The 27,366-nt window shown below is 39.2% G+C and overlaps 1 protein-coding gene across 1 annotated transcript; it reads right to left on the bottom strand.

The window, feature by feature from the left end:
* Position 1: 1 nt before the first annotated feature.
* On the bottom strand, positions 2 to 20,627 carry TNKS2 (tankyrase, TRF1-interacting ankyrin-related ADP-ribose polymerase 2; the record flags this gene model as incomplete). The annotated part of the gene is made up of 26 exons (XM_009084475.1): positions 2 to 373; positions 666 to 822; positions 1,449 to 1,635; positions 2,241 to 2,346; positions 2,726 to 2,800; positions 3,434 to 3,531; positions 4,719 to 4,839; positions 5,374 to 5,456; positions 6,076 to 6,328; positions 7,284 to 7,472; positions 8,165 to 8,274; positions 8,689 to 8,908; positions 9,188 to 9,353; positions 9,730 to 9,875; positions 10,871 to 10,950; positions 11,569 to 11,740; positions 12,785 to 12,863; positions 12,957 to 13,048; positions 13,417 to 13,538; positions 14,463 to 14,649; positions 16,302 to 16,368; positions 16,904 to 16,998; positions 18,202 to 18,277; positions 18,575 to 18,611; positions 19,260 to 19,355; positions 20,355 to 20,627. Coding segments are annotated over 26 exons (3,350 nt in total), but the record flags the coding sequence as incomplete, so codon positions are not given.
* Positions 20,628 to 27,366: the final 6,739 nt, after the last annotated feature.

Raw genomic sequence — 27,366 nt, 5'->3', positions numbered from 1 at the left:
AAATGCAGTGTTGTATAAAACCATTCTTTCAAGTTAATTTCTGTTTATAATTTAGTACAGCCAAACCCCAGTTTATGCCTGGAATGGTATCTGTTAAAGTGCTGAAAAAGAGGACATTTCTGAAATTTTAGAAAAAACATACTGTACATTATTAAAGCTTTATCAAGTCAAAACTGGTATGTTTTGTTCACATTTGCTACCGCACCACCTGTGAATGGAAGTTTTTCAACAAAAACTTGTAATTAAACATGATGGCAGCCACTGGTGTGTTCACATCCACAGTCTGATGGTTTCCCACAAGTAACTTGTCTTAAGCTTCAGTGGTGGCTTCAGGTTTCATAATCTGGTAAGTAATCAAGTATTCTGGATAAGCCTGAAAGAGTGACAGACACATTTTTTATTATTATTTAATTTCCTGGATGAATAGGAATGTTTGTTAGAGGAGAGGAAAATGTATTAAAACCAACGAAAAAAAGGGCAAAATGTCAAAGGCAAAATCCCTGAAGCATTTAGGAAACAAATATCCTTTCACCTGCAAGCACAGCTGGAGTTTGTTTTAAGAGAAAAGCAAGTCCTAGCACCTCAAACATGAGAAAAAACCCCAATGCGTTGCATACCTTTGGAAAAAACCAGGGGGTCTGGCAAACCAAACCAAAGCTGTTTACCTGCTCTCCTCTATAAATGACATACTCTGCCAATGCCAATCCATTTACACTGGGTCTCCCAGTAACTGAGTGATGTCCTGGGGGAGAATGAGCCATTTTCATAGCACTGAACTGCAGGAAAGACTTGCCCAGTGTTACACGACAAAAGAGCAATTGCCTGTGGGAGAAGGGAGAAAGGACCATGCTTAGGAATGTATATTCATCTTCCTAATGAATATTCCTAAAGAAATACTGCACCTGAACATCCCTGAATTTCTCCTTTCTCTGTAACAGGCATTGGACTAAACCCTCACATAGCTGCATCTTTCACACAACCTTCTAGCAGATCTTCTTGACTCCCTGGCTCCCTCAGTCTGATTTTTACAGTAAATTAAGGGCAAAGGTTGGGTTAAATGCACTGAAGATCATGGAATCATCATGTTTGGAATAGACCTCGAGACCTCTAAGATCATCAAGTCCAACCACCAACCTGCCACTCTGCTGTAACCCCTACACCATATCGTCCCAGCACCAGATCCAGATGACTCTTAAACACTTCCAGGGATGGTGACTCCACCACCTCCCTGGGCAAATCTACTCCAGTGCCTGAACCTATGGTTCAAGATGGCTGAAGGTTCTTTAAGTCAAGTTTTCTGGAAGATTTTATTAGGCCCAGCACATAGAGACTACTGAGTTCTAGTAACAAAGCAAATTCTTGGTTTGTCTTCAGAAACAGACTCTGCTGCACTGATAGCCTAGAACACCATACACAGAGGCAAAATCAGATTCTTTTGAAGGACTTACCTGTGGCAAACATAACAAGATCTGTCTTTGTGAATTGGACATCCAGTGCCACCTCCAATTCCATATACATATTGATTGCTTTTGGAAGAATTTTCAGCAAAGTAAATCCCAGCTCCAAACATGCCTCCTATGTAGGCATGTCTCTCATCAAAGCCTTTGTGAATGATGGCATTCACAAATGGGGAGCCTAAGAGAAAGGAGGAAAAGTACTGAAATATGTGTCACAATTCAATCATCCATTCTGATCGTGCTGGGAACCCTGCAGCCTTCATTATGAACATGACCCTGAGCTTGTTTGGTTTGCTCATCAGGGCAAACAGGAGAGCACAGGAGAGCCTTCAACTGGCTTTAATTTGCTAAGGATAAGTTATGTTTCCTGGAATGCTGAACAAAGCTAACTTAAAAACAAGAAAACAAGAAAATCCCACCCCAAAACAACCCATAGCAGAATGAAGTTTGACCTTTAATCAATTTGGTCATACAGCTGATAAACCAGACTTGGTCACTTCACGAGGAAGAGCATTACTTAATCTTCATTCATAACTGCTAAAATGTTTTCACTTAGACCTTTGATGTCTCCTTTGGGGAGAGACAAGGAGATGCTAATGTCAGAAGAAAGATCCAGAACATTGTATCTCCCCATTGTGACATACACAAACACTTATTCATAAAAACTCATGTCAAACCTAGAACCTATTTCCATTGAGGAAATTTACTCTGAGACAGTAGAAACCCTACAAAAAAGAGTGTTGATGATGAAATGAGCTCATAAGGTGCGCTGCAAAATCTTACCATGAAACAGCATTCTTTCATTAGCATGGTTATGATTCTCTTCAGAGACCTCTTTCCTCCTGTGAGTGTATCTTTCCCATAGTTTTTTGTTGCATACTTTCTGAATCTGAAACAGTCCAAAAATATAAGTTTCACCTTGAAACTGAAAAATTCTGTTCACTTTACTTGACAGATGTATAACCTATGGCCACTATTCTAGAGTACACTTACACAGCCACTCAAACAAGAACACTTCCCTTGGAACTCAATGAAACACAAATTCTCTAATTTATCCTGCACAAGTTGATTGCTGCAGCACAACAACTCAATCACAACTATATGTTTAATTAAGAAACAATTCATTTTAAAAATCTCGAGTAAAAAATTTGTAAATTTAATGTAAAAAAAAAATTTAAATTTAATTTAAAAAATCTCTCATAAAGGCATAACCATTGACCATAAAAAAATGCAACAGCTACCACTGACCATAAAAATGCAACAGCTACCTTTAGGATGTTGTATCTGTTGAAGACTCCACCAGCATGTCCTCCATCCCTGTGCTCCCGGACAGTGCTCTGCATCTGGAGGTTGAGAATTTGAGGAGGATCACATTGTTTCAGAGCACATTCAACATATATTTCCTTTGCACAAGTCAAATAACCAAAGAGCTCATTATGTATTAAGACAATAAAAAAACCACACAGGAACCTATCAGGCAATGGCTGTAAGTACTGCCAGATTTTCTGTATGCACAAGAACAGGTTTAGTGATTTTTTTGACTAGCCCAGGGTCTGGATTTCAAACTGGAGAAGATTGTCATGAATCTATTCTGAATTTTGTTTCTTCAGAATTTTGTTTCTTCAGAATTTTGTCTTGTGCGATTATGACACTTTGCAAGGCAGTGATTTAAAACTGTGTAACAGACAAGCAATCAATTGGCAGCATAGACTTTATATGTTATATCAAAGAGCTCGTCTGTAAAGTAGAGGTTTTAAAAATACTACAAGCAGTAACAATATAAGTAAAACAGTTACAAGACATCAGCAGCACAAATTACATGTGGTATAAAGCTGGGAATTTGAAGTACCCTTATCCAAGCTTTTCTTAGGCTTAGTGATGTTTATTGCACTGTTAAAATAGTCTAGCAATACTTCTTTATCTGCTTCTTTAGTAGTAGTAACAAAAATACTGAGAGACTACACAGACTGACATACCTCTTCTTCTACTGACTGAAACTCCTTATCTTCAGTGGAAAGGTCTATGAGAATAGTTCCACTGCCAGAAGTATTTAGAGTCAGGTATGGGTTGAGTCCTGTGAATGGAATAAAACACAACAACAGTTTCAGAAACTGCTTTAAGACTACTGATTTGGAATGATAACCAGGAAGACTTCTCTTTTTTAAGGGACCATTTTCTCAAAACTCAGTTTACCAGCTGAGGAGCTTAGCTGCTAAGGAAGGCAGAGATTACAAATTACTTCAGTTGCCTTCTACTGGTCACATACCTTTTTGTGGATGTTAAAGTGTGATCCTTCAAATAAGTTCACTGGTTTCAAGCAAACTTTTTCAGCATCTCTGTTTATCACCTCTACCCATATATTACCATGCATGCACCAGAAAGGCCATGAGAGGCACAGCAGTTAGATGTGAATGCTGCAGTGATTTTCATGGAGTTGTGGACACTGATCAGTTGTTCTCTCAGCAAGAAACAGCATTTCAGACATACTAACTCATTTATCTATGCTTAGGTCAGTATGATAATGTACATGGACAGGGAAACTACTTCTAAGTAGTTAATTACAAGAGTTCATTTCACCTCTAGGTGAAACAGTGAGACAAAGAGGAAAAATAGATTTGGAGGGTTTTTTTGCCTTTTATGCAGCCACAATTAAACGAAGCATACTGAATTGCAATGAATTCTGCTGGTATCAACAGTGCTGCACAAGTGAAGAGGCTTTAGCAGAAACTTCAATACCAGGTGAATTGTTAAACAAAGCAATTATGCTAATTTTGCATCACTGGAAGCACCAACTCTGCTTTTAAAGAGAAGTATAGGTAAGAATTTCAGCTGGATTTCTGAGTGAGCAAAGACAGTAATCTATGGCAGGGCTCAATGCAACAGCACGTAACATGCCCTAACTCACCAACAGAGAATGAGCTCTGCTCTTCAGAGTACTTTGATGAAGAGAAACACTCCCTAGCTCAAAGAGCTTATGATCAGTTTGCACTAGGATTGACACTTTAAGTAAACACAAAACAGTGACCATAGAGAAACAAAGCCCAGAGAACTGAAAGGCAAGATTCACAGTAATTCACAGCACAAATACAAGTGCTCATGTTTCAAGTCAGAAGACATTCTTACCATTTGCAGTGCCATTTTCTAAGATAAATTTTATTATCAATTTTTTTTAATGAGCTACAATTCCAACTAACATAAATAATATATAAAAACTGATTATATAAAGGCAGTATTATGTGACAGTTTGACATGAGCACATACCTTGTTGTCCAGAAATAAGTCTTTCAACTCCTTTGATGATTTTATGCCTATGGCCATAAGCATTAATTCCAATTTCCTTCAATTCTTTGTGTCCCATTTCAACCAACACATCCAGTGTTATCTATAAAGAAAGCAACATGCTTTGATTTGTACTAGCACAACTGGCAATGACAGTGAAAATACACCTCACAATAGTTGAGAGAAAAAGCAAGTGTGAAAAGATCATGAACATTAGAGACTTTTTTACTGTTACTCAACTGTCTTCTCCAGACTTTGTCTTTAAATAAACATGCAACAAACTACAACTGTCTAACTTGTATTGTTTGCAAGGATCGTACTTCTGATTGAGAAATGCAAATTTCTAGATGTATTCAAGGCAAAAGAAATAAAATCTGAAATTACTAATCAACACTGACTACTTATGTACTCTATGATTTATACCACATTGCTACAGTTAAACTGATATGGACATTATTGCCCCAAGCTCTTTAGACACACATATATTTTAACATACATTTATTTTACAGTCCTTTCCTTCATTCCACTCATTTTGACATTGACTCATTTTAACTCTGTCTCATGTTACTCCAAATGGTCAGTATTTATTTTCTTGCTTTCTAGTGCTGAGTATCTGGAAACAAATAGAGCTCCTTACCTGTTCTCTCTCAAATATGTCGATCAGGTGTTCGAGGCCAAGGTTCCGCACAAACTGGTTAATGCTAAAGTCTACACCTGAAACTGAGTAGGAAGAAAAACTCACCATGAATCCAAACCTTCATTGCAAAATAAATCTCACATCTCAGCCTGTCTGTGGCAACAATAAGAGACAGAAAATCCTGGTCTTCTGCAGATGGGGATTACATGTTTATATCAATAACCAGTGGCAACTATTACTTAATCTACCCTAGTGCTCTAAGATTTCTACCTCCCTAAAAGCAGTGTTTGTGTAACTAGCTACCAGTAATGCAAGTTCAGACAGAAAATATATTGAGAATTACAACATCACAGAATTAGCCTTTTCAAGATACCTGATCTAAGAACAGCCTGGTAGAAACTAGCTTAAGTTTTTAGTAAAATACTACTTGGTACAGAACCAAATTCCATTTGTCACCTCTTTGAAAACACAGCTCAGCATTCTGGTTCTGTCCAGCAAGAAACATTTTAAAGATTCTGTAAGGGCAAAGCAGTAAAATCTTGTACTACAAGACTTGAAGACTCTTGTTCCTTGTTAACAGCATCATAAGGAATTGGGACACTGCATATGCCATAACAACTGTACCATGTATGGGAAACTTCAGAATTATGTGTTCTTTTTACCATACAGTAAGAAATGTTACTCATTCCTCAGACACCTCACCTTCTTTCTTCTCCAGAACAGTAGCTCCCTCTGCACAGTTCGTACCAACAACAGAAGGAAGTTCAGAAAAACTACCAGACAAGTTGTCCAGACTGCTTGCAGCAGACAGACTGGATGGACTGGATGGGACAGAAGACAGGGAATCAGCTGCAGAGCCTGTAGCCTGAGACACACTTATAACCTGAGGCTTGTAGCAAGTAGGTAAGGCAGAAGGAGGCATCGCTGCTGTCAGTAACGCACTGACATCATCTGCCTAAAGAGCAGAAAACAACTCATTAAAACAGAGAAACACTTTTGCACAATGTTTTTTCCTAGAACACACTACACTATCATTATTTCAGACTTGTTAAGTATACTGCTAACTAAATAAGTAAAGATGGGGAAAAGAGCTATTTTACAATGCAGCTTACAAATGGCCTTTTGTGTCAACAGCATACACAAAACTGTAACATGTTTATACATAAAAGCTGTAATAAAGTAAAAATAAAGATTTCAGTATTTCTAAAAAACTTTAGGGACAGTTACTAGAATGAGCTTGCTACAAAAAATGAACAGAACCTTCTAGTGGCAACTGGAATTTATGAAACAGAACAGTTACTCTGACTGTAACTCTGGATTGCACTAGAATACTTAGAAAAAACACATCCCAAAACTTAACAGCCAGATAATTTCTTAAGTTTACATTGCTACAAAGTTTGCTTACATTTTATTGCCAGTCTTTCTATTAGTCAAACTATTAGGCACTGAATTAAAAGCATCAAATTATAACCATTAATTCTTTTTTGTTGTTGTTGGTTTTCCCCCCCACTCCATACTGAAATAAGATGTCTGAAGCAAGAAAATATTTAAAGGTGGTTTAGAATCATAGAATCATCAAGTTGGAGGAGACCTCTAAGATCACTGAGTCCAACCATTAACCTGCCACTGCTGTAACTCCTAAATCATATCTTCCAGCATCAGATCCAGACACCTCTTTAAGCAATTCCAGTGATGGTGACTCCACCACCTCCCTGGGCAAACCTATTCCAAAGGTTTATAAAGGCTCTACTTACTTTCCTTCTCAGGCACATATAAATGCCAAAGTAACCACAGCATGTTAGATTTTGCAGACGTTGCTGTATTACCATGTTTCTCAAGGACAGTTTTGAGATGAGCTGTCACAAACAGCAGGTAAGCACAGAATTCCCAAGGAGAGCCCCATCACTTACAGTGACCAGGTCCAGTGGAGTTTGTCCCTCTTGGTTTTTCAGAGTAGGATCAGCCCCATGTGCCAGTAACAAGGCACAAAGCTGTGTCCTTCCTTTCTGGGCTGCTTCATGCAGAGGTGTGAAAGCCCATTTGTCTGTAGCATTCACACATGCATTATACTTTATAAGTAAAGCTGCTACGTCAACATGCTGGAAAAATAAAAACACCTGTTAAATTCCAAGGTACCACAGTGTATTAAAGTAAGTCAGAACTATTACTGATACTTCTCTGTAATCAGAGCAATTCTGAGTTTTCTTAGAATACATTATGATTAAAAGTATGAAAACAAGGTGTTTTCTTCCTCACCTATAACATACCAGTAAAATCTTTTGCTCTCTTGTGAAAAAAAGGACAGAGTAAAACAGAATCCCAAATCCAGGGGAATCTGAAGGAAAAAAAGCCTGATGCTGAACTTCCAGTTTGGAAAGTACACCAACTGTTTTGCTTAAAGAATTGATTCAAGCACAAAGACCTAGGAAGTTCACAAACCCAATTATTGTCTCAACAGCAGCCACATAAGTGAAAATGTGATCTTGCTGATAAAATTCGACAGGCACAGGTAAGGAAAGGCATTTTATGGAACACCTTTCAGACTGCTGGCTTGCTAGGTGCTCAGAAAACTCAGTTCTGTAAACTCCAATCACAATTTACAAATTCTTAAAGAGTCCTCACCTGTAATATGAGCTATGCTCAAATGATTCATCTTGTGTTTTACAAGTAAGATTACATTACAACTCAACAGCAAAAGCACCCGACAGAGTATTGGCTCACGGTGCTGTCAATGAGATTTATCACTTTGTTTTTCTAATAAATAAAGTCTGAGAAAGTTTGAGATATTTACCCCATAAGATGCTGCATTATGCAGAGGAATCAAACCTCCTTTATCCTGTGCATTCACATCTGCCCCGTGCTGTAACAGGTACTCTGCAACCTCCAAATTGTTGTAACCAGCTGGAAAGTTGCAGGACAGAATAAACAGAATTAAGAATACACTCACAATAGGCTGTAGTGAAGTAGTAATGCACTTCAATTACTTCGAAGTTAGTTAAGATATCAATCCCATTGATTGTACAGTACATTACTTATTAGTGAGGACAGCTTCACACTATTTAAAAGTATTTGGTTTTAAAACCTGTCAATAAAGAAAAAAAGATCCTCTTTGGATAGAGAGAGCAGGAACTTAAAGCAATTAAACAGCTTGGAAGAGCAACATAAGACTAATATGAATGAAACACCAATTTATTTAAAGAGATACACTGAATCCTGCAGCTGGAGGCTGCACTTTAAACTTCCTTAGCCATAGGAAGTTCAGCCACAGTATCTAGGGACTCATAACTCTGACCAAAGCAGTTAATTAACACTGACCTGCTAAATGCAGAGGTGTGGAATGCCGTCCCTGCGTGTCCCGACAGTTGACATTGTCAGGTGAGCACAGCTTCTTCACTCGGGCCAAACAACCTTTCTTAGCAGCATCTAGCAGAGCTGCATCTCCTCTAAGCAGGTCTTGAATATCAGTATCACCGTCTTTAACAAGGTCTAGAGGAGTATTTCCATCTCTGTTTTTCTTTGTGGGATCAGCACCATGCTGTGCATATGAAAAACAGGTGGTGAGTACATGACTAGAATAAACAAGCTGCATCTTAGGCATCTTATTGAGCAAATATTCTGACACATACTCAAACCCTTCAGAGAGCCTTCCATTTACTGTGTGAGAAAGGAGAGCATAGTTGCTAACAGTATCCCTTTCACTGAACACATTTAACTACAGTCATTCACAAACCACAAATCAGTGTCTCAAAGACATCAAATTATGTTTCAGAGTGAATGATAAAAGAAAGCAACCTCTTTACAGTATATGTAATACCTGTAACAGGAGTTTGCAAATCTCGTATTTTCCTTTTGCTGCAGCTTCATGCAAGGGAGTGAATTTCCACAAGTCGGCGACATTGACGACTGCACCGTGTTTAACCAGCAGTTCTGCAACTTCATAGTGCCCATATGAGCAAGCATTATGTAAAGGGACAAGTCCTCTGGAAGTAATTAAAAGAGGAAAATTCTGTTTAAAAATTGGGCATTTTTTTCACCAAGTGATATAAACTTAAAACACAATGAACCTTCCACAATCAAACCATAACAAAAACTCCACTTCCTTTTTTTCCCCTCAACAATACTCTAATGTCTATCTACTGCCAAAGCAACAAAAATGCAATCAGCACTGAAGACAAGCAAAAATGCAGTGCCAGAGAAATCCTTGACACTCTGGTATTAAGCACTGCAAAATGCTTTTGTATATTCTGAGCATCTTCATTCTAACAGAAGCTTCCATCATATCAGCTAAGCAATATTCAAGAGCTGACAGATATCAGCAATGACAATTGACAAGAAAATACACATTTGAGCATTTACCCCTTATCTTTTGCATGCACATCAGCTCCATGCTGAAGAAGATATTCCACAACAGATACTCTGTTATATCCAGCTGCAAAATGAAGTGGTGTTGACTGACGTCCTTCAATATCTCTGCAGTTCACACTCTGAACTGTACACAGCTTCTGTGAATTTCCCAAAACAAAAACACATCACTATGTGTAGTGTTGGCACTTTTGATTTAGTCACAGAATGTTGTTATACACATATAATTTTAAATTACTGTTTTCACTAGAGAGTTTATCGCTTCATTTGTTTTTATATAAAATCTTTACTTTTCACAGATTATGTCCTAAGGAAAAAATTCACCTGCTCCCAAATCCACATCTGGGACTTATTTATGCATTTTATATGGAAAACTTCAGGAGGTGGTGAATATTACGTCCTCTGTATTATTTGTGGAATACAAAGGTTTTAGGACAGGGATCACAATTCTAAAGCAGCCAGTGAAGGGCTGTTTGATTGCTTACTTTGAGAAATTATGGATTGGGATATAATTCTGAGTTGGTTTTGGCTGAGGTGGAGTTAATTTTCTTCACAGTGTCTAGTATGGGACTATGTTTAGGATTTGTGCTGAACACAGGGTTGATAACGTAGAGATGTTTTTGCTATTGCTAAGCAGTGCTGACAGAGCCAAGGCCTCTGCTGCTTTTGTACTGCCAGGCTGGCAGGGAACCTGGGGGTGCATGAGAGCTGGGGAGGAGACACAGCTGGGACAGGTAATCCAAACTGACCAAAGGGATATCCCATACCATATGACATCACACTCAGTATATATAGTTGGGGAAGAAGGAGAAAGGGGTGGATGTTTGTAGTGACGGTGTTTGTCTTCCTAAGTAACCACTACGCGTGATGGGGCCCTGCTCTCCTGGAGATGGCTAAACACCTCCTGCCCACGGGAAACAATGAATTAATTCCTTGTTTTGCTTGTGTGTGGCTTTTGCTTTCCCTATTAAACTGTCTTTATCCCAACCCGTGAGCTTTGCAGCTTTTGCCCTTTGATTCTCTCCCCAGTCACATTGGTGAGGGAGTGAGTGAGTGGCCATGTGGGGCTTGGTTGCTGCCTGGGGTTAAACCATGACAAATTCCCTTTTATTTTTAAGGACAGGTTTAAGCTTACTTTTACAGTATCCACATCTCCAGCCTTTGCAGCCTCCAGCAACTGTCGATCTGCATCAGAATTACCTAATGGAATGCCTTCTGCAAAGCAAATGAGGTTGCATGAGAGGTAAGTGTAGGCAGTCAAAGGAATTTGTTAAGACAGGAAATCATTTGAGTATTTCAAGGATTTCCCTTAAAAAAGTTAACCCGTTATAAACAAATTTCTTTGCTTACTATCTACAACTATAGCTGCTAGAGCTAATAGTGTTTGCAAAGCTGTCTTTAGCAACATGCTTCCCATTCATTTTGAAGTACTGTGGAACCAACTATGCATTCCGAGTGCAGTTTCAGAATTAGACTATACGAAAAAGTTCCCTATGTGTACAATAGCCAAACCTTACTCTTGAAATTCCATGCACACTGTTGCCTCTGCTCACAAACGCAGAGCAGCTATTTTTTGGTTCAGAAACTAATTTTCTACTCATAAGATTCTCCCCCTCCTGTGTCAGGATTTTTCTAAAATCATTCCAGGTAGCTATACCACAAACCTCTTGAGCATCTCTGACAATCTAGAGAGTAAATGATAGTTAACTAGGGAATAGAACTGCACAACCCGGTAGTGTCTGTTGAGGAATGCACTTTCTATTCCTTCTTGACAGCACTTGAAATTGCAAGTAAAACCAAGCACCAGAGCAGATCTTGAATAAATCAGCATACCTTGCAGTAGCTGCTGCACACTTTCAGTCCCCATTTGTAAGGCTGTAAAGCCCTGCAGAGACACGATGGAAGGATCACATCCAGAACTCAGCAGCAACCTGCATGTCTGAAGATGACCACAATGTGCTGCTCTATGAAGAGAAGTCTGGCCAAGATTATCTAATGCATTAACCTGAAAAAAACACAGACAAGAAATACCACTATTAAAACTTAGTATTAAAGCTGTTTTCATTGTTGACTGGGAGCATTTCACAAGTATTGTTCTTACTCTAATGAAAGGAACATATTTAGAATCATAAAATCATAGAATCAACTGGGTTGGAAGAGACCTCAAAGATCATTGAGTCCAACCCTTTAGCACATTTCCAAAGGTCAAGACATTTCAAACAGGAAAATGTAACAGTTCATAAAGTTGTAACTACATGTACTGAGGTAGAATAGCTGCTATTAAAGGCATGAGAATAATTCAGTGGAATTTTAACACAGAGGCCATTATTTTGCTCCCAGCAGCACAAACCCTCAGTGCCAACACATAGAAAGCTTTTACTTCCATTGGCTTACTGTGGTTTTTCAGGTTGAAGACTTTCCATGTGTTTCAGTCAAGGTGTCTTCAACAATCTAAAACTCTGCACCCAAAGCTTACTTGTATTCCATACTGTGCCTCTGGTTTTGAAAACTTCACAGTAATCAAATTCCCATGAGAGAGATTCAACTCCTAGTTTTGGAAGGTTCAAGCACTACAGAATGTCAAGCCAGAGAGCTGATGGGGCAATTACAGAGATTGTCTCCTTTCCACATTTTCCTTCTGTGGAAATTTGAACTAAACACTGTGTTGTGACTTAACATTTTGCCTTCATGGTGATTTTTACTCTACACAATATCATGTAAAGCTTACCTGTCACACAGTTCAGTCTAGCTTCTTGTTATTCACATATATCCCCTGCTATTTTCCCTTACACGTTTCATTATTATTGCTGGACAATGAAGCACTGAGTAAGACACACTCAAAGCTTTCTGTTCACATCTGCATTCCTTATAAAGCAGGCCCAAAATGATGACTGTAATGTATAGGGCTGTATCAATGGCTTATAGCTTAAGTGTATAAACCTAGAACCTTCCAAAATCAGTTATTTTAGAAAGGCCTGTCCATTCTCATGGTATGAGAATGGACTATAGAGTACACAGATGTCAACAACAAAAAGTATGACACTCATACCTTAGCTTCATGTTTCACAACTACTTCAACAACATCATTATGAGCCTTTTCTGATGCCACATGCAGAGGAGTCAAGAAGCTTTATGAAAACAAAGAGGAAAGAATAATTCAAAATGTATTTTGCAAAATCTTCTAAACAAACACTTATAAGTATTTATTTGCAACCACTCACTCTTTTGTTTTTTCATTGATGTTGGCTCCTTTCCTTAGCAGCAATTCACATACTTGTTTCCTCTTCGGATATGGAGATGCAGCAGCACAGTGCTGAGAACATTAGAATATTTAGGATTAACAACTAGCTAGCAAGACACAGGTTTTACTGCTTGCTGAACAGCTGGCAGTTAAAAGCTGGTGGCATACAGAGTCAACAGGAAAAAAAATCCCATAACATGTAGAAGCTTATTAATTTGGAAGATCCCACATGGGCTTTTGGATTTACTTTGGTATTTTCCAGAGCTCCCTCTGCAATAATTGCTAACAAAGCAAACACATGTAGCTTGATGTTGCTTTTTCTACAGAAAACCAGTCATTTGGGCAATCTAAAAAGGCAATTTGGATTAGTCTTAACATTAACATTATGCTTAGGTCAGCCACACTATCTGCAAAATCATTAATAAATCCTGAGACATTACCAGTGCTGTCTCATGTGTCTGAGGGTGCTTGAAGTTCACTGTTTCCAAAGAAAGATGTTTCTTTATACGAGCAACATCTGATTCTCTTGCAGCCTGCAGCAGTGAGTGACCTTTGAATTCATCTTTTAAAACAAACACAGAGAAGAAGGTTACACTCCTTGGCTCAAGAAGGATCAAGAAAATTGTTTCTTTCAGTTAGACAAAAGTATTCATTTTATTCATAGGACCATGATGCAGACACTTCCAGCTCTGACTCAAGCCTTTACATCACTTGACAGAACTTGTTAGCTAAGGCAAAACACTACACAAATTTTGCTTTGTTTCTAAACCAAAGCCAGAGACATCCAAATTGGCTGTACAAGATCTAATTCACTCACCACTCTGTAGGTTCCACTCTTCACATATGTACCAATTCAAGCATATATAAATCTCTACTTCTGACCTATCTTTGGAAAGCCATTTCTAGATGCGAACATGAAGTCTAATGTAGGATTTACTGACAATTTTTAAATGTATCTCAGGAAGTTATTGTTTGACCTCTCAAGGACAGATTTTGAGGTCACTCTGCAACTCCCTAAGTCAGCTTGACAAAAATCAACAGCTTTCATCAATTGCTTTTAACTTTCAGTGATTGTGGCATAATCAGATATATTCAGCATTCTAAACAGCTATGTCTTTTTCTTTTCTTCAAACAAAACACTGGAATAAAAATGAGTATTTCAACAGCCTGATGCAATGACAGGAGCAGCTATGGAAAATGAAAGTGTACTGGCAAGGTCGTGAGGGAAAACATGTATTCAGGGAAGGAGAGCTACAAAACCCATCACAACCACATGACTAGAGAACTGACAGCAAAATTATTTCAAATGCCTACATTCAGAAAATGTAGCAATCTCAAATTATAAACATTGACATGTACTGTCCAATATTGCACAATTGCTTGGAAAGTGTAAGCATTGCTCATGATTTCTGGCAGGTTGCTGTCTAGGGAACCTAAGTACACATTACAAGCTGTAACTGTAGAACTGATCTCACTTTATACTCACATGCTAATCGTTCTTTTAATTGGGGTGTTGGAGCCAAATCAATGGTGCTTTTGTTGTGACAGTTCAACAGTGTTGGGTCTGCACCATAACTTAACAAAAGAGAACATACTTCCACCCTGTTCTTAGAAGCTGCTTCATGCAGAGGGGTGAATTGCCACAGATCCATTGCATTCACACATGCTCCATGCTTGAAAGGGAAAGGGGTAAAAAAAGATGCAAAAACCAGATCGTTAGAAAAAGACTGTTATTAGTTTTAATACAGTAGACTGTTAAAGTAAAAAACAATGCTTATATGCAAACTGTTTCCAAGACATTACTTTTCAATCTAACACAACATTTCAGCACATTGTAGTCTTTAATCCTCTAGTGTCTCACAGGTACATTCAAAGAAGCCAAAAGCAGGCTTTGTTCAGCATCTCTAAAAGGAAAGTAGCTCTGCTATAGGGCAGGTTGGAGAAAGAGGAATATTCATATACTCCAAATCACCTTTGAACAAGCTCCTATTTCTTGCTGCTCTAGAAAATGTCTAGAGTGAACAACTGCAGCAAGATAAACACATGTTCTGTGCCGAACCCCCAAGATATGAATGGCATGATATCTAAAGGAAATGGGCACTCAAAGTTGACTTCAATTCAAAACATTTAAGTGCAAAGCTCTGCAAGTAATGCTCTCCATGTGATTCTTCTCCAGTGACATTTTGACTGCACCCTGAGTTTGGTCTGTAAGCAAATCTGATAGGACATGCTCTTCCCCAGTGCTTCTCTTAAAGCTGAATTACTCTTTGCAAAACTGCACAAGATTCCTTGGAGCACAAATCCAACATGGAATACAACTCCAGCTTAACAGTTAAGACACAAAGTACTGTATAGGCAAAAGTCTGTGGTGTTTTTTGTGTCTAGTACCATCATAGTAAAGATTCACTTTACAACTGGCCTCTGAGGTAAAAAAGATCTTGACTACTTATCCTTGCTACAATATATGTTTATTTCCATAATTTTTTACTTAATTTTTTGCAAAACAAATAGACACATAGAATTAGGGGAGACTGAGCCACAGGATAGAACAAGAGCTATTCCCTGAGCATCCAAACACCTAGTGTTATTTAACTGAACACCCTCACAGCTGAGAAAATGATCTTGATTTGCTGTGGCCACTGAGAACAGGCACAGTTCAAAATTCCCTTGGTGGAAAACACTCACAGAGTATTTTGCAGGCCACATCCTCAAGCCACGAGTTTAATGTTCATCGTACTTTATCTTCAATGTTAACATAATCCATTTAGACCACTTCAGTTCCAAGAGTTCACTTATGTTAGGAAAATTGACATGTTTCTCTTACTTTGGGGTGAAAGCTACAATTCAGGGCTAAAACAGATGTTGCAAAGTTCGTTTCCTCAAGAGACTGACTCCTCTTTAATGCTAAAACATTTACTACCTTTACCAGAATTCTTTTTAAACACTTCTTATTGCTCTGTCCACTGAAATAGTCTTCTGTTGTCAAACTCACAATATCATTCAGCTTTTAGGGTTTTTTTTGGTGGCTTTTTTGTGTGAGGGTAGAAACGCTGGGATAAGCAGTACCTACTTGGTGGTACAAAAATGTTCAACTTTGGAGCAGAGAGAGTTAAGAACAGAAAGAGCATTTATAAAGGAAAAGCCTCCTTGCAAGCAGAAGATTCTGTAGCTCCAGCTTAATAAATAACATGTAGGGCGAAAGCAATCTAGCGTTCTTTAAGTTTTGTAACTCTAAGTACAAGATAAAAACATATGCAACTTGTATTATGCCATTATAAACTGTTCTTATTTAATAATATGCAACTTCATCTCTTCAGTTACCAACCTTTACTAGAAGCTCTGTGACTTCATAATGACCATAGGAACAGGCATTGTGAAGTGGCACCAGATCTCTGTGTGGAAGAAAAAGGAAGAAGATGATTATCTTAGCACATATATTTCAATCCCAAATGCTTCTCTAACACTGCAAATGGTACTATGCTACAACTTGAACGTTTTGCAGAAAGAACATGATAAATGTTCAAATGAAGTTGAGGGGAAATAAGAAGATGGAAAAGAAACTAGAAAATCCCATCAGCATTTATCAGAACAATAAACATCTAAAAGAATGAGTAGATGAGAAATGATTGCATTGTCTCACTGCAGATGAAATGGTTCCACTTAGACTTGGAACTCTAAGCAGGAAGAACTATCTGCAGGGGATGTTCAGGAGTGACTGTAATTATATTCTTTTCCATAAGAACATTGCTGTAACACTATCTTCTCCCTTGAAAACTAATTGAGTTGCATTTTTGTCATAACAGAAAGGTTCAAGACGACAGAACAGTCTCAAGCTAGAAATTCTTCATGGTTAGAATAGTACTATTGCTCTTCACTCCATTTTTAACCAATTCTGTTTGTCCTGAACAAAGGTGAAAAGGAACTTACCCTTTATCCTTAGCATGTACGTCAGCCCCATGCTGCAGTAAGAGCTGTACTATTTTTACACGGTTATACCCAGCTGCTAAATGCAATGGAGTAGACTGAAATGACAGAGTGGAGAAGTAATCAGTATCACAAAATCAAAGGTTGACTTTATATTTATTTAGTACTGTTAACAGTAGTAAATACTGAAGTCCTTAAAACACAAGATTAAAAAAAACCCAACAGAGTGTTTGAATCAAACACTTGATAACTATGTTCATTTTTTGAGTCCCACAGTCCATTTTTGTCCTTAAGCCTAGCATAACTAAAAATATTTAGCTGTCACAAACTATGTCCCTTGTGAAAGGGAAGTCAGAGAGCCATTGCAAACAATGGCTGCTAAATGATGCAGTCTCCCTGCCAATTAATAAAGTCAGTCTACAAATTATCAGCAGAGATTGTTATCCACATCTGTAAGTGCAGCAAGTTAGTGCAATGTGGGGGAAACTTCTCTTCTAAACTCTCACCCTCCACAGACAGATAACTGTACTATGATCTTTCTAGCAAATGCATTCAAGCATTCCCATCAGCAGCACTAAGGGCAGAGAAATTTTATCCTCTGCATTTACAAACCCATCAGCTGAACTGGGCTTGGACAGTTCCTAGAGGATGAGTCTCATAACTAGAAGATGAGAAACTGGAGATGCATCAGTGTTCTGCAGATCCCAATACCTTACCACAAAGCCTCAAACAGGGAAAGCAAATAAATCAAAACTCAAGCGAATGAGTACACATACTAATGAGAACAATAAGGATGTCAAAAATTGATACTCAATAATCTGGACATTCCCTAGGCCAGGGGCTGAACCCAGACGATTTGGGGCTTTTCAGAATGGAGATTTTGATAATTTTTCAGGTATTTCTTTACCAATATTTAAAGCAATGGACAGTTTGCTCCTGAAACAGGGGCAATAACTTGCCTAGGGGGCGTGGCAAACAAAGGGCCTGTGTGTATCTCTCTGACAGAGACAAGAACCTATCAAAAGGCCTCACTCCTTTATCACTGCAGATATGAGGGTCATGAAGTTTCCACTGAAAAGCTGTTTGTTTATTGCACTCAGTAGAAATACCTACAAAGCCCTTTTAAGATCAAAAAACCAACAAAATCAGCTGGCTGCCAGAGAGGTGGAATCTCATTTTCCCACATATAGTGAAAAAAATAAGATAGATTTTATGTTTAACATTTCTAAAATCTGGTCAAACAATAACTGTGAAACACGTAAGAGAGAACTAATTCTAAATCAGGTTTTAAACAAAAATACCTTTCTGCCATCACTTGCATGACAGTTAACATTTAATGGTGTAAGAAGAGACATCATCTTTTCCTCATTCCCACTCCTGAAAAACAAGATATGAAATGGTCAGAGATATTTTTATCCCAATTTTTATTATCTTATTATGGTTTTATATTTTTCACTGCTATAATGTTCAGCAGATCTGAAGTAATATATTCACCTCTGTATTTTCAGCATTAAAGGGAAAAAATGCAGTTTTGCATCTATTTTTGTAGCCTTATTCACAGGAAACAGCCAAAGCTTAACATCCAGATGGAATACCAGCTCAAAATATAATATATTAATTACATGCAAGTTTAATGATATAGCTAATTCCAGATATCGTCCAAAACATGCATACCTGGCACTTTCTAAGAGTTCATCTTTCTTGTATTCACCTACAAGACAAAAGGGAATTTCTTTAGCTGTCAAATAAATATCCATATACATGAAGTGCACCACTTATTCTCCTCTTCCAAATTTTAGAGATCATAAGTGCTAAAGGTACTTCAAGTACTTTTCAGTACTTTAAGGGAGCTTATAAAACAGAGGGAGAATGATTTCTTATGTGGGCAGATAGTGACAGGACAAGGGGAAATGGTTTTAAACTAAGAGAAGAGAGATTTAGATTAGGTGTTAGGAGGAAATTCCTTCCTCAGATGGTAGTGAGGCACTGGAACAGGCTGCCCAGAGATGGTGTGGATGCCCTGTCAGTGTTTAAGGCCAGTCTGCACAGGGCTCTGAGCAAACTGGTCTAGTGTAATGTGTCCCCTGTGGCAGGGGGTTGGAACTTGATGATCCTTAAGGTCCCTTCCAACCCAAACCATTCTATGGTTCCAAAAATTTGACAGTTCATTACTGAACTAGCACAATAAACTATTAATCCAGAACACATGTCATGACTGAGATGATGAAGGCTATCAGAGAATTTCTGTTTAGAATTATAAACAGAGACAAACACTATCAGAAAGACAAACCCCAAAATACTGTATTACATTAGTTCAACTATTATTAAGTCATCAAGCAATATAAAGATTAGCACTTACCAGTCAGCACTGCTTTTGCAGAAGGGTCTGCTAAATCCAAAGCTGTTCTTCCATCTGTGTTCCGAATGGTTGGTTCAGCACCATGCTGCAGCAGTACTACAAAATGCCAAAGTTTTCCATCAGAAAACAATTCTACAAGACAAGGCTTATGAAACATATCATTACTGTAAGAAACATCCAGTTACTGATCCTAACTTCCTTTCTCCAAATGTCAGAATTCCCTAAGATCATCTGTGAACAGTGTGTGTAGTTAAACACATCTAGACACATTCTATGAGAAAAAAGTAGACCAGAAAGGGAACCACCATAGACTGGCAAGAGGCAATCTCAGTTGAAAGATGGTAACTGACACATCACAAAAAACAGTATCTACTTCACATCAGCTCCAGAGCCTGCTGCCTCCAACCCAGAAGTGACTGTGCCCTGAACCATACACAGCAGTAGCAGGCCATGCATCTTGCATACATATTCAGGCCAAACAGGCAATGTTATAATGTGCTGGTTTTGGCTGGGATGGAGTTAATTTCTCCAGGATGGAGTTAATACAACTCTCTAGATGTGCTCCTTAAAGTAAATAGAGCAAATCACACAAGCAGAAAAATTGTTTCTTGACCTCATATCTAACTTTCTGCCTCTTACTTAAGAAGTTCCTCTTGGGAACTGTGTAGGCAAAACAAGTGGTCAATGTAACTGAAGTTTAGCTCCCATCCTTAACTAATTTAACATGGCTGCTATACAAAGACAGAATGAATTCATTATTAAAGTCAGCTTTGTTCTTTCCACTGTACTGTGAGCAGCAGCAGAAGGCAGCTAAAGAGTCTAGGCTGAAACAGAAGACAATTCAGCTTTATCATGTCACTCTTAAGCTCTTTCCCCATGCTGTCGATGTGAACCTTTAGAGTTAGGCAATTATCACAAACAGATCTAAAAGCTTGTTCCTTTTAAGTGACATATAAATATGTTTATGAAAGATTTTAGCTGTAACACTTACACCAGCCATAGCTGCACAGAGTAGTAAAATGGTCACTAAAAGGTTCTTGATTTTTCACAGTGAAAACAAATGAGTCAGTCACAGGAAGAGTGGGAGTAAATTACCAATGCAGACATCTGTCTTGCCCTTAATGGCAGCTTCATGAAGGGGAGTGTAATTCCAATTATCCCGAGCATTAGGATCTGCACCATGCCGCAGGAGAAGATTGACAACTTCGGCGTGCCCAAAGGAGCAGGCGTTGTGCAGAGGGATGAGGCCTCCGTCATCCCGCGCGTGGACGTTGGCACCGCTCTGGAGCAAATACTCAACTACATCCTTGCGGCCAAACCCTGGCAAAGGTAAAGGGAGAAAAGGTGTCAGGGTGGGGTAAGAATTCCCTGTCTCACATACACAGATTAAAATAAATTAAGTAACAGTAGCCACTTTAAATCACAACCACAACTGGCAGTTTACTAAAGGAGCATTTACACACTTAGGCTGTTTTTGAAAATCTTAAAAACCGAGATTAAAGTCAGGAGAGAAAAAATTTGAGATTACTGGAACAATTAGTATCTTGATAGGGCTCCCAAGAGTCAACAGCTTCTTGAAAACATAACAAAAAGAACAAAACACTGACAACAAAAACTACTTATTAGTCATTTTATATGGCTATTAAACTGAACAATATTTTGTGTGATACTCTACTCTGCCAACCCACAGCCAGTTTGTGTATGGGCCAGTTCAGGAAGCATATTGAAGTGCTGGAGTGGGTCCAGAGAAGAGCAACGATGCTGGTGAAGGGACTCAAGGACAAGTGCTATGAGGAGAGGCTGAGGGAGCTGGGGTTGTTTAGCCTGGAGAAGAGGAGGCTCAGGGGAGACCTTATCACCCTCTACAACTCCCTGACAGGAGGTTGTAGCCATGTGGGGGTTGGTCTCTCCTCCCAGGCAACCAGCAGCAGGACAAGAGGGCACAGACTCAAGCTCTGCCAGGGGAGGTTTAAGTTGGATATTAGGAAGAGATTTTTTACAGAGAGAGTAGTCAAGCATTGGAATGGGCTGCCCAGGGAGGTGGTGGATTCACCGTCCCTGTTTTAATTTAAGATGAGACTGGATGTGGCACTTAGTGCCATGGCCTAGTAACCATGGTAGGGTTGGACTGGAAGATCTTTGAGGTCCAACCAGGTTGATTCTATGATTCCATGAGCCCTGGGAGCAGTAAGAATGAGGTTGGCTACACGTCAATACAGGTAGCGCTCAGGGTAGAAGTGTTCAAGGCCAGGCTGGATGGGGCCCTGAGCAACCTGGTCCAGTGAATGGCATCCCTGTCCAGGACAGGGGGGTGGAACTAAATGATCTTTAAGGTCTTTTTCAATCCAAACCATTCCATGATTCTATGTACAATTCATATTCTAATCTTTTTAAAAGATATTCATATAACATCAAAAGTATTTCACAGAAAAAAGTTTCTTTTGTTTAAAAAAAGCAAACAAGCAGCACTACTCTCAGGTTAAGGCTAGGAGCATGGCTCTTTGCTTCCCAAGGGATAATTAACATAATGTGTACACAGATTCCATCTTTGAAATGATCACTTAAGAAAACCCTTAGGGACATACAAAGTTTATCTGACATCATTTTCTATTGAAGATATTTATTATGAGAGCATGCACAACCATAATTTAAGCATAGTCATAATCTCTATTTTCAGTGATGCCTAAAATGATGATAAATATTTGATCATGACTGAAGCACAAAAACACTCTTATACATTCTGAGGCACATTTTTACAAGCCTATTACTCAAGTTAGTGGACAGCAAAAAAGTATGCCCACTTGTACATTTAGAGTTAGAAATACAAATAAGGTAACTGCTCTTATAAAACATTTCTATAGCTATTGTGTTTTAATTTCAGCTGTATCTTACACATTTATATACCAGCAAATAAACCAGGCCATCAAACTGTATCTGTGTCTTCTCTATTATCTCCACAAGGGCCAGAAAGCCTTAGGACTTCTGCTTGTAGCCATTATGCCCATCTGGTTATGTCTATGGAAGTCCCTTAACTATTTCATGGACATCTCTGTGTGTCTCAGGGATTATCAGGGCAGGTAAGAGCCATATTTTGGTATGTATCACCCTTGTTTCAAGTACCTTCTGGGAAATAACCTGTGTAGGATTTGGCCTCCCTTGCTTTAAACACGAGCTGCAAATCATTTTCCTAGAGATCAAGATCTGGATAGCAATGAAGTCTGGAGCTTTTCCCCCCAGAGGGAATAACCACATAGTTGCCAACACCACTGATACTCAGACTGTAGCAAATTTAACCTTTCTCACAAAGCATACACAGAATGTCAGTATGCAGGTGTAAGTAAGTCCTTGCAACCATAACCTAGAAAGGATGTATGTTCCTGATAACACACACTGCTTCAGTGACAAATGCACCAAAGCACATGAGAAGTGTCAGCATTTCTGTTACAACTGAACTTCTAGTTTTAGCTTAGTTGCAACCAAGCCATTTCACAGCATGTTGTTCACTAAGCCTGATTTTAGTAAATCCCTCTCCTGGAGCAAGAAACACTTTCAGCCTTCACCATTTTGTAGCTCAAAAAACCAAACACTGCCATTATTAAGCAATTTCTGGATCCCACTTGCTGCGAGAAGGTCTTGTAGACAGGATGTATATGCTTAAGGAGAAAGAGGCCAAGAAAAGTATTCAGAAAAGCCTTAGTTAAGTTCTTCTCTTCCCTCAAAAGTCTGGTAAGGAACCACATTCACCACAGATTTGTCACTGTTATAAAAATCATATTATGTGAAACTTTTTACTCCCAGAATGAACTTCAAGGTGTCTCCGAGTAACAGCCACGAGGCTATACTGGTGTTGTGCTTCATTTCTTCAAAATACAATATTAATAACACAAATTTTAGCTTACTAGCACCTTGCCTATTATAGAACCTCATACTGTACAGCAAATTCACTTTTGACTCTCAACATGACACTCACCTACCTCACCTGTCCTAACAGAGAACAGGAGCTCAGCATTCTTGGGATGAGAACTGGATCAGACGTATGATCCATGCAAAACCAATTTATCTGCACAGACACAGTAAGCCACATTCCCTGGATATGCATACATATTTCTGCTCCCCTCAAAAACATTACTTCATATAGAACTTGTACCGATGCAGCCATATTGTCTATACAGTAAATTATATGCAGCATATTTCTCCTTGTTAAGTACATTTAGCTTTCATAATTAGGTATTGTAAATAGTGTTGTTTTCTTAAATGTGTCCTGATTTTTTTCTTACACCTTCAGGCTTTCCAAAAATTCTGTTTCTAGGCTGAATGTATACTCAAAATTTACTAAAGTATTTGAGGATCTACTCAAATGAGACTTTCACAAGTGCCAGAGTCCTGCAAACACATCATCAATGCTGTTATTTGATGACACACTGCTTGGCATCTTCTTCTTTCAAGACCAAAAATTGTTTTGCAGCATTGCTGCAGTGATGTTAGAAAAGTCTCTGGTCATATTCTCTATCCAGAAGTTATACATCTGGTAGCTAAACCACTCATTCTTGCACAGAAGGCATTCTCATCCCTCAGAGCATTGATGTATAGCCATGTTTTTGAAGGCAAAATGCCAATCTTAATGGGAATCAATACTGTAATTGAAAGTCAGCTGTAGTAAACCTTGTTACAGGCACAGAGAACTCACCCCAATGCCCTCTATTTAGTACACAGGTTCAATCAGATACAGCTCACGAGTGACCCACAGCTCCTCTCTGAGCAAGGTCTGCATCCATTTGGAAAATGCTTTAAGCACAGCAATGCCCCTAAATCACCAATAGCTAATTAGATGTTGAGATAGGCTCATTTGTACCACAACAATCTTAGCAAATTCTCTCCAGCACTGAGTGCACAGCAGGGATTCCTGACTTCCTTGTGGAGGCATTTGTACAAGAGGGCACCATATATGGAAGGAGAATTATTTTCTCCTTACTTTCTAATGGATGTATGTGTACAGAGGAAGTGACCAAACTGTCTCTCCCTCTGTTGTTTTCACCGAGACTGGGAAGCAGGAACAGCCTCTGCTGACACCACCTGCTATAACAGTTCCTCTTTTACATTAGCTGGCTGTTGTAAAAACAATTTTAAAAAACCCAACACTGTAATTTTTAAGGAGTGGGAATTAATTCTCTTTGGCTCTTGAGCTTTTACCAGAACACCACCTAGGTGGGATCATAGCTCACAACTGTGCCAGCTCACTCTTTATCACTGTGAGTGCTTTTTACTGCCAAGAAGGGCAGGATACTCAGAACCTCCAGCTGACACTCTCCTACCATCTGTGAGAGGTGAGCACCTCACTTCACTCGTTCCCTGAAAAGCTACACCATTTTAGCTGACAAATCCTGAATACTGGTCACACCAGAAATGTCTAACTACATGATTTTAAACCCCCTATTTATTTACAGTCACTGTGTGTCATAATTGACATTCAGCTACTTTTGATGAGATGAAGAGTAAATGGAAAGAACTCAGCTCCAGTTCTTCTGCCCTACCCTGGATGTTCCTATTTTTTATGAATTTTAAATTTCAGGAAGGGCATTTTGGTACCTGCCAAGTCCTTAAAACCCTGTGATACTCTGACACACACTGTGATGAAAAAGACTTGAGGAAGTATAATGCAGCTTATGGTGGGAGAGGATGGAGTACATTTTACAGTGAAGGGTGGTGTGCTCTTGACTGAAGTCTCAGTACAACTTACCTACCACACACAGTTGAGTGCTACAAAATCCAAAGAGCAAAACCTTCACCAAAATCCCAATATCTATTACTCCTGATAATGACACACGCCCAGGGAGACCCTGCAGTATTTTTTTAACTATATTTCATTTTAAAATCTGCCTTTACAAAATGACACAGAAAAATAGGAATTTGTTTTATTTTCTTTTAAATTGCTAGGTAGTATCTGGGGAAAAAACCAAAACCAAACAAAACAGAATCAAAGTTCAGACTCCATAATGCCACTAAAGAAGGGAAAAAGTGCAGTACAAAATGTATCTCACTATTTCAGCTCCACCTCTACCACAAAACAAGTCTTGAAACTGAATGAAATTAGTCTGAGAAGTTTTGCCATGTGTTTTCTAAGAACACACAGGCACCTAGGATAAACAAAACAAGAATATGACACAGTTTTGCTTTTACACTTCCTGGAGTGTAATTCCTTTAAAGGCAAAAGACAAAAGAAGTTGCTATTACTCCAGTTGTGAATAATGGGAAAAAGGCAAACCAAAACAAACACAATAACCACCAAATACAAGTTAGTCATGTCCACCTTTCCCACTGAGTCTATTGCACATGGGCTAACAACAGCAGAGCTCTACCTGAGGCAGTAAAGTGTTAAACTGAGGAATGACACAAATATTTTTATACAACATGTTAACCAGAAACTTTCTGCATCTCCTAGAGTCTTGTGGAAGGAGCAATTAGCTTCTCTATATCAAGTCTGAGGAAGACTTAAGCATGGCAATGGTGTCTCCCATTTACACACCAATCTGTTTAACATTACAAGTCTAACAGCTAAATGAATTTATGGCTGTACATTCCTTAAAGATAAATCCTTCTATAGATCAGGAGTTATTTAAAGTCAAGACTGATAACTTAGATCACTATGTTGAATGAGAAACATCTTAGACATCCAAAACTCCCTAAACCAACCAAAGGAAAACAACACTTTTTCAAAATGCTCTAAAACACATACATTTGTGTAGAATTTCAGAGTTTATCAGTGGACAGGCAGAACTGCTGCATATAAAAAAAAACTGAAAAATTGGGCTAGCAGGTTCAAGCTGCAGGAGGGGAAATTTAGGCTAGATATTAGAAAATAGTTTTTTCCTGTGAGGCTGGTGAGACACTGGCACAGGTTGCCCAGGGAGGCTGTGGCTGCCCCAACCCTGGCAGTGTTCAAAGCCCGGCTGGGTAAGCCTTGAGCAACCTGGTCTATGGGGAAGTGTCCCTGCCCAGGGCAGGGGCTTGGGACTAGGTGATCCATAAGGTCTACTCCAACCCCTGAAATCATCATCCTATGAAAATTGTTTTCCTCTCACAGGATAATTGAAGTTGTCTCCTGTGCTCTCTTATTGCTCTTACATCTCTGAAATGCTGCTGTCCTGAGGAGGCTTTCAAAAACTTAAGACCCCTTAAGTCTGAGTTAAAGATCTCTTAACACACAAGGAAAAGACACCTTAAGTAGAAAACTTTTCCAAGGCAATTCAGTAAAGAAACAAACACCTTTGTTACTGAACTGAAAAGCAGCTGCTGCCTGCTGCAGCCTGCCAGCCTTGGGGTCCTACACTAAGGCTGTAATCAAATCAAAACAACCATGAAAACAACAGTCACGTCTTTGTGTGACAAGGTGGGGTACAATCCTCTGCCCTGCTGCCAGTCAGAGCAGTTGTGCTGTGACGTCAGTTGTTTGCTTACTACAGCCCTGAATTAACAAAGTCCATTTGTCAGAGATAAGGATACAAAAAAACCCTTAGAAATGGTGTTATCTGAGAGGCACCTTTGCAGGACTGCTGAAACCCATGAGAGCTGTACCTGGGACACATGTGCCTGTCAAAGAGTCACAAAATAGTAGGAGTGTAATGGACCTTACAGATCATCTAGTCCCAAGCCCCTGCCCTGGGCAGGGACACCATCCACCCAGTCTTTGAACACTGCCAGGGCTGGGGCATTCACAGCCTCCCTGGGCAACCTGTGCCAGTGTGTCACCACCCTCACAGGAAAACACTTCTTCCTAATATTCAACCTAAATTCTTCCTCCTTCAAATTATACACATTACCCTTTGTCCTACCACTGCAGTTCCTAACCGAGTCCCTCTCCAGCTTCCCTGTAGCCCCTTCAGACACAGGAAGGCTGCTCTGAATTCTCCACACAACCTTCTCTTCTCCAGGCTGAACATCCTCATCCTGCTCAAGTCACAACACGAACAGCCCAAACTTTAATCCATATATCCTCGGGGCCATCTGAGCTTTAACAAAAAGGGGAAGAAAATAAGGACACGGAGCGATCAGACGGTGCACGGCTCAGCCAGCACCACCGCGCGGCGACGCAGGCAGGGGCGAACGGCCC

The sequence above is a fragment of the Acanthisitta chloris genome, unplaced genomic scaffold (assembly GCF_000695815.1).
Source record: "Acanthisitta chloris isolate BGI_N310 unplaced genomic scaffold, ASM69581v1 scaffold20521, whole genome shotgun sequence".
In the NCBI taxonomy this organism is placed as follows: Eukaryota; Metazoa; Chordata; class Aves; order Passeriformes; family Acanthisittidae; genus Acanthisitta; species Acanthisitta chloris.
This window is presented reverse-complemented; position numbering and strand designations above follow the sequence as displayed.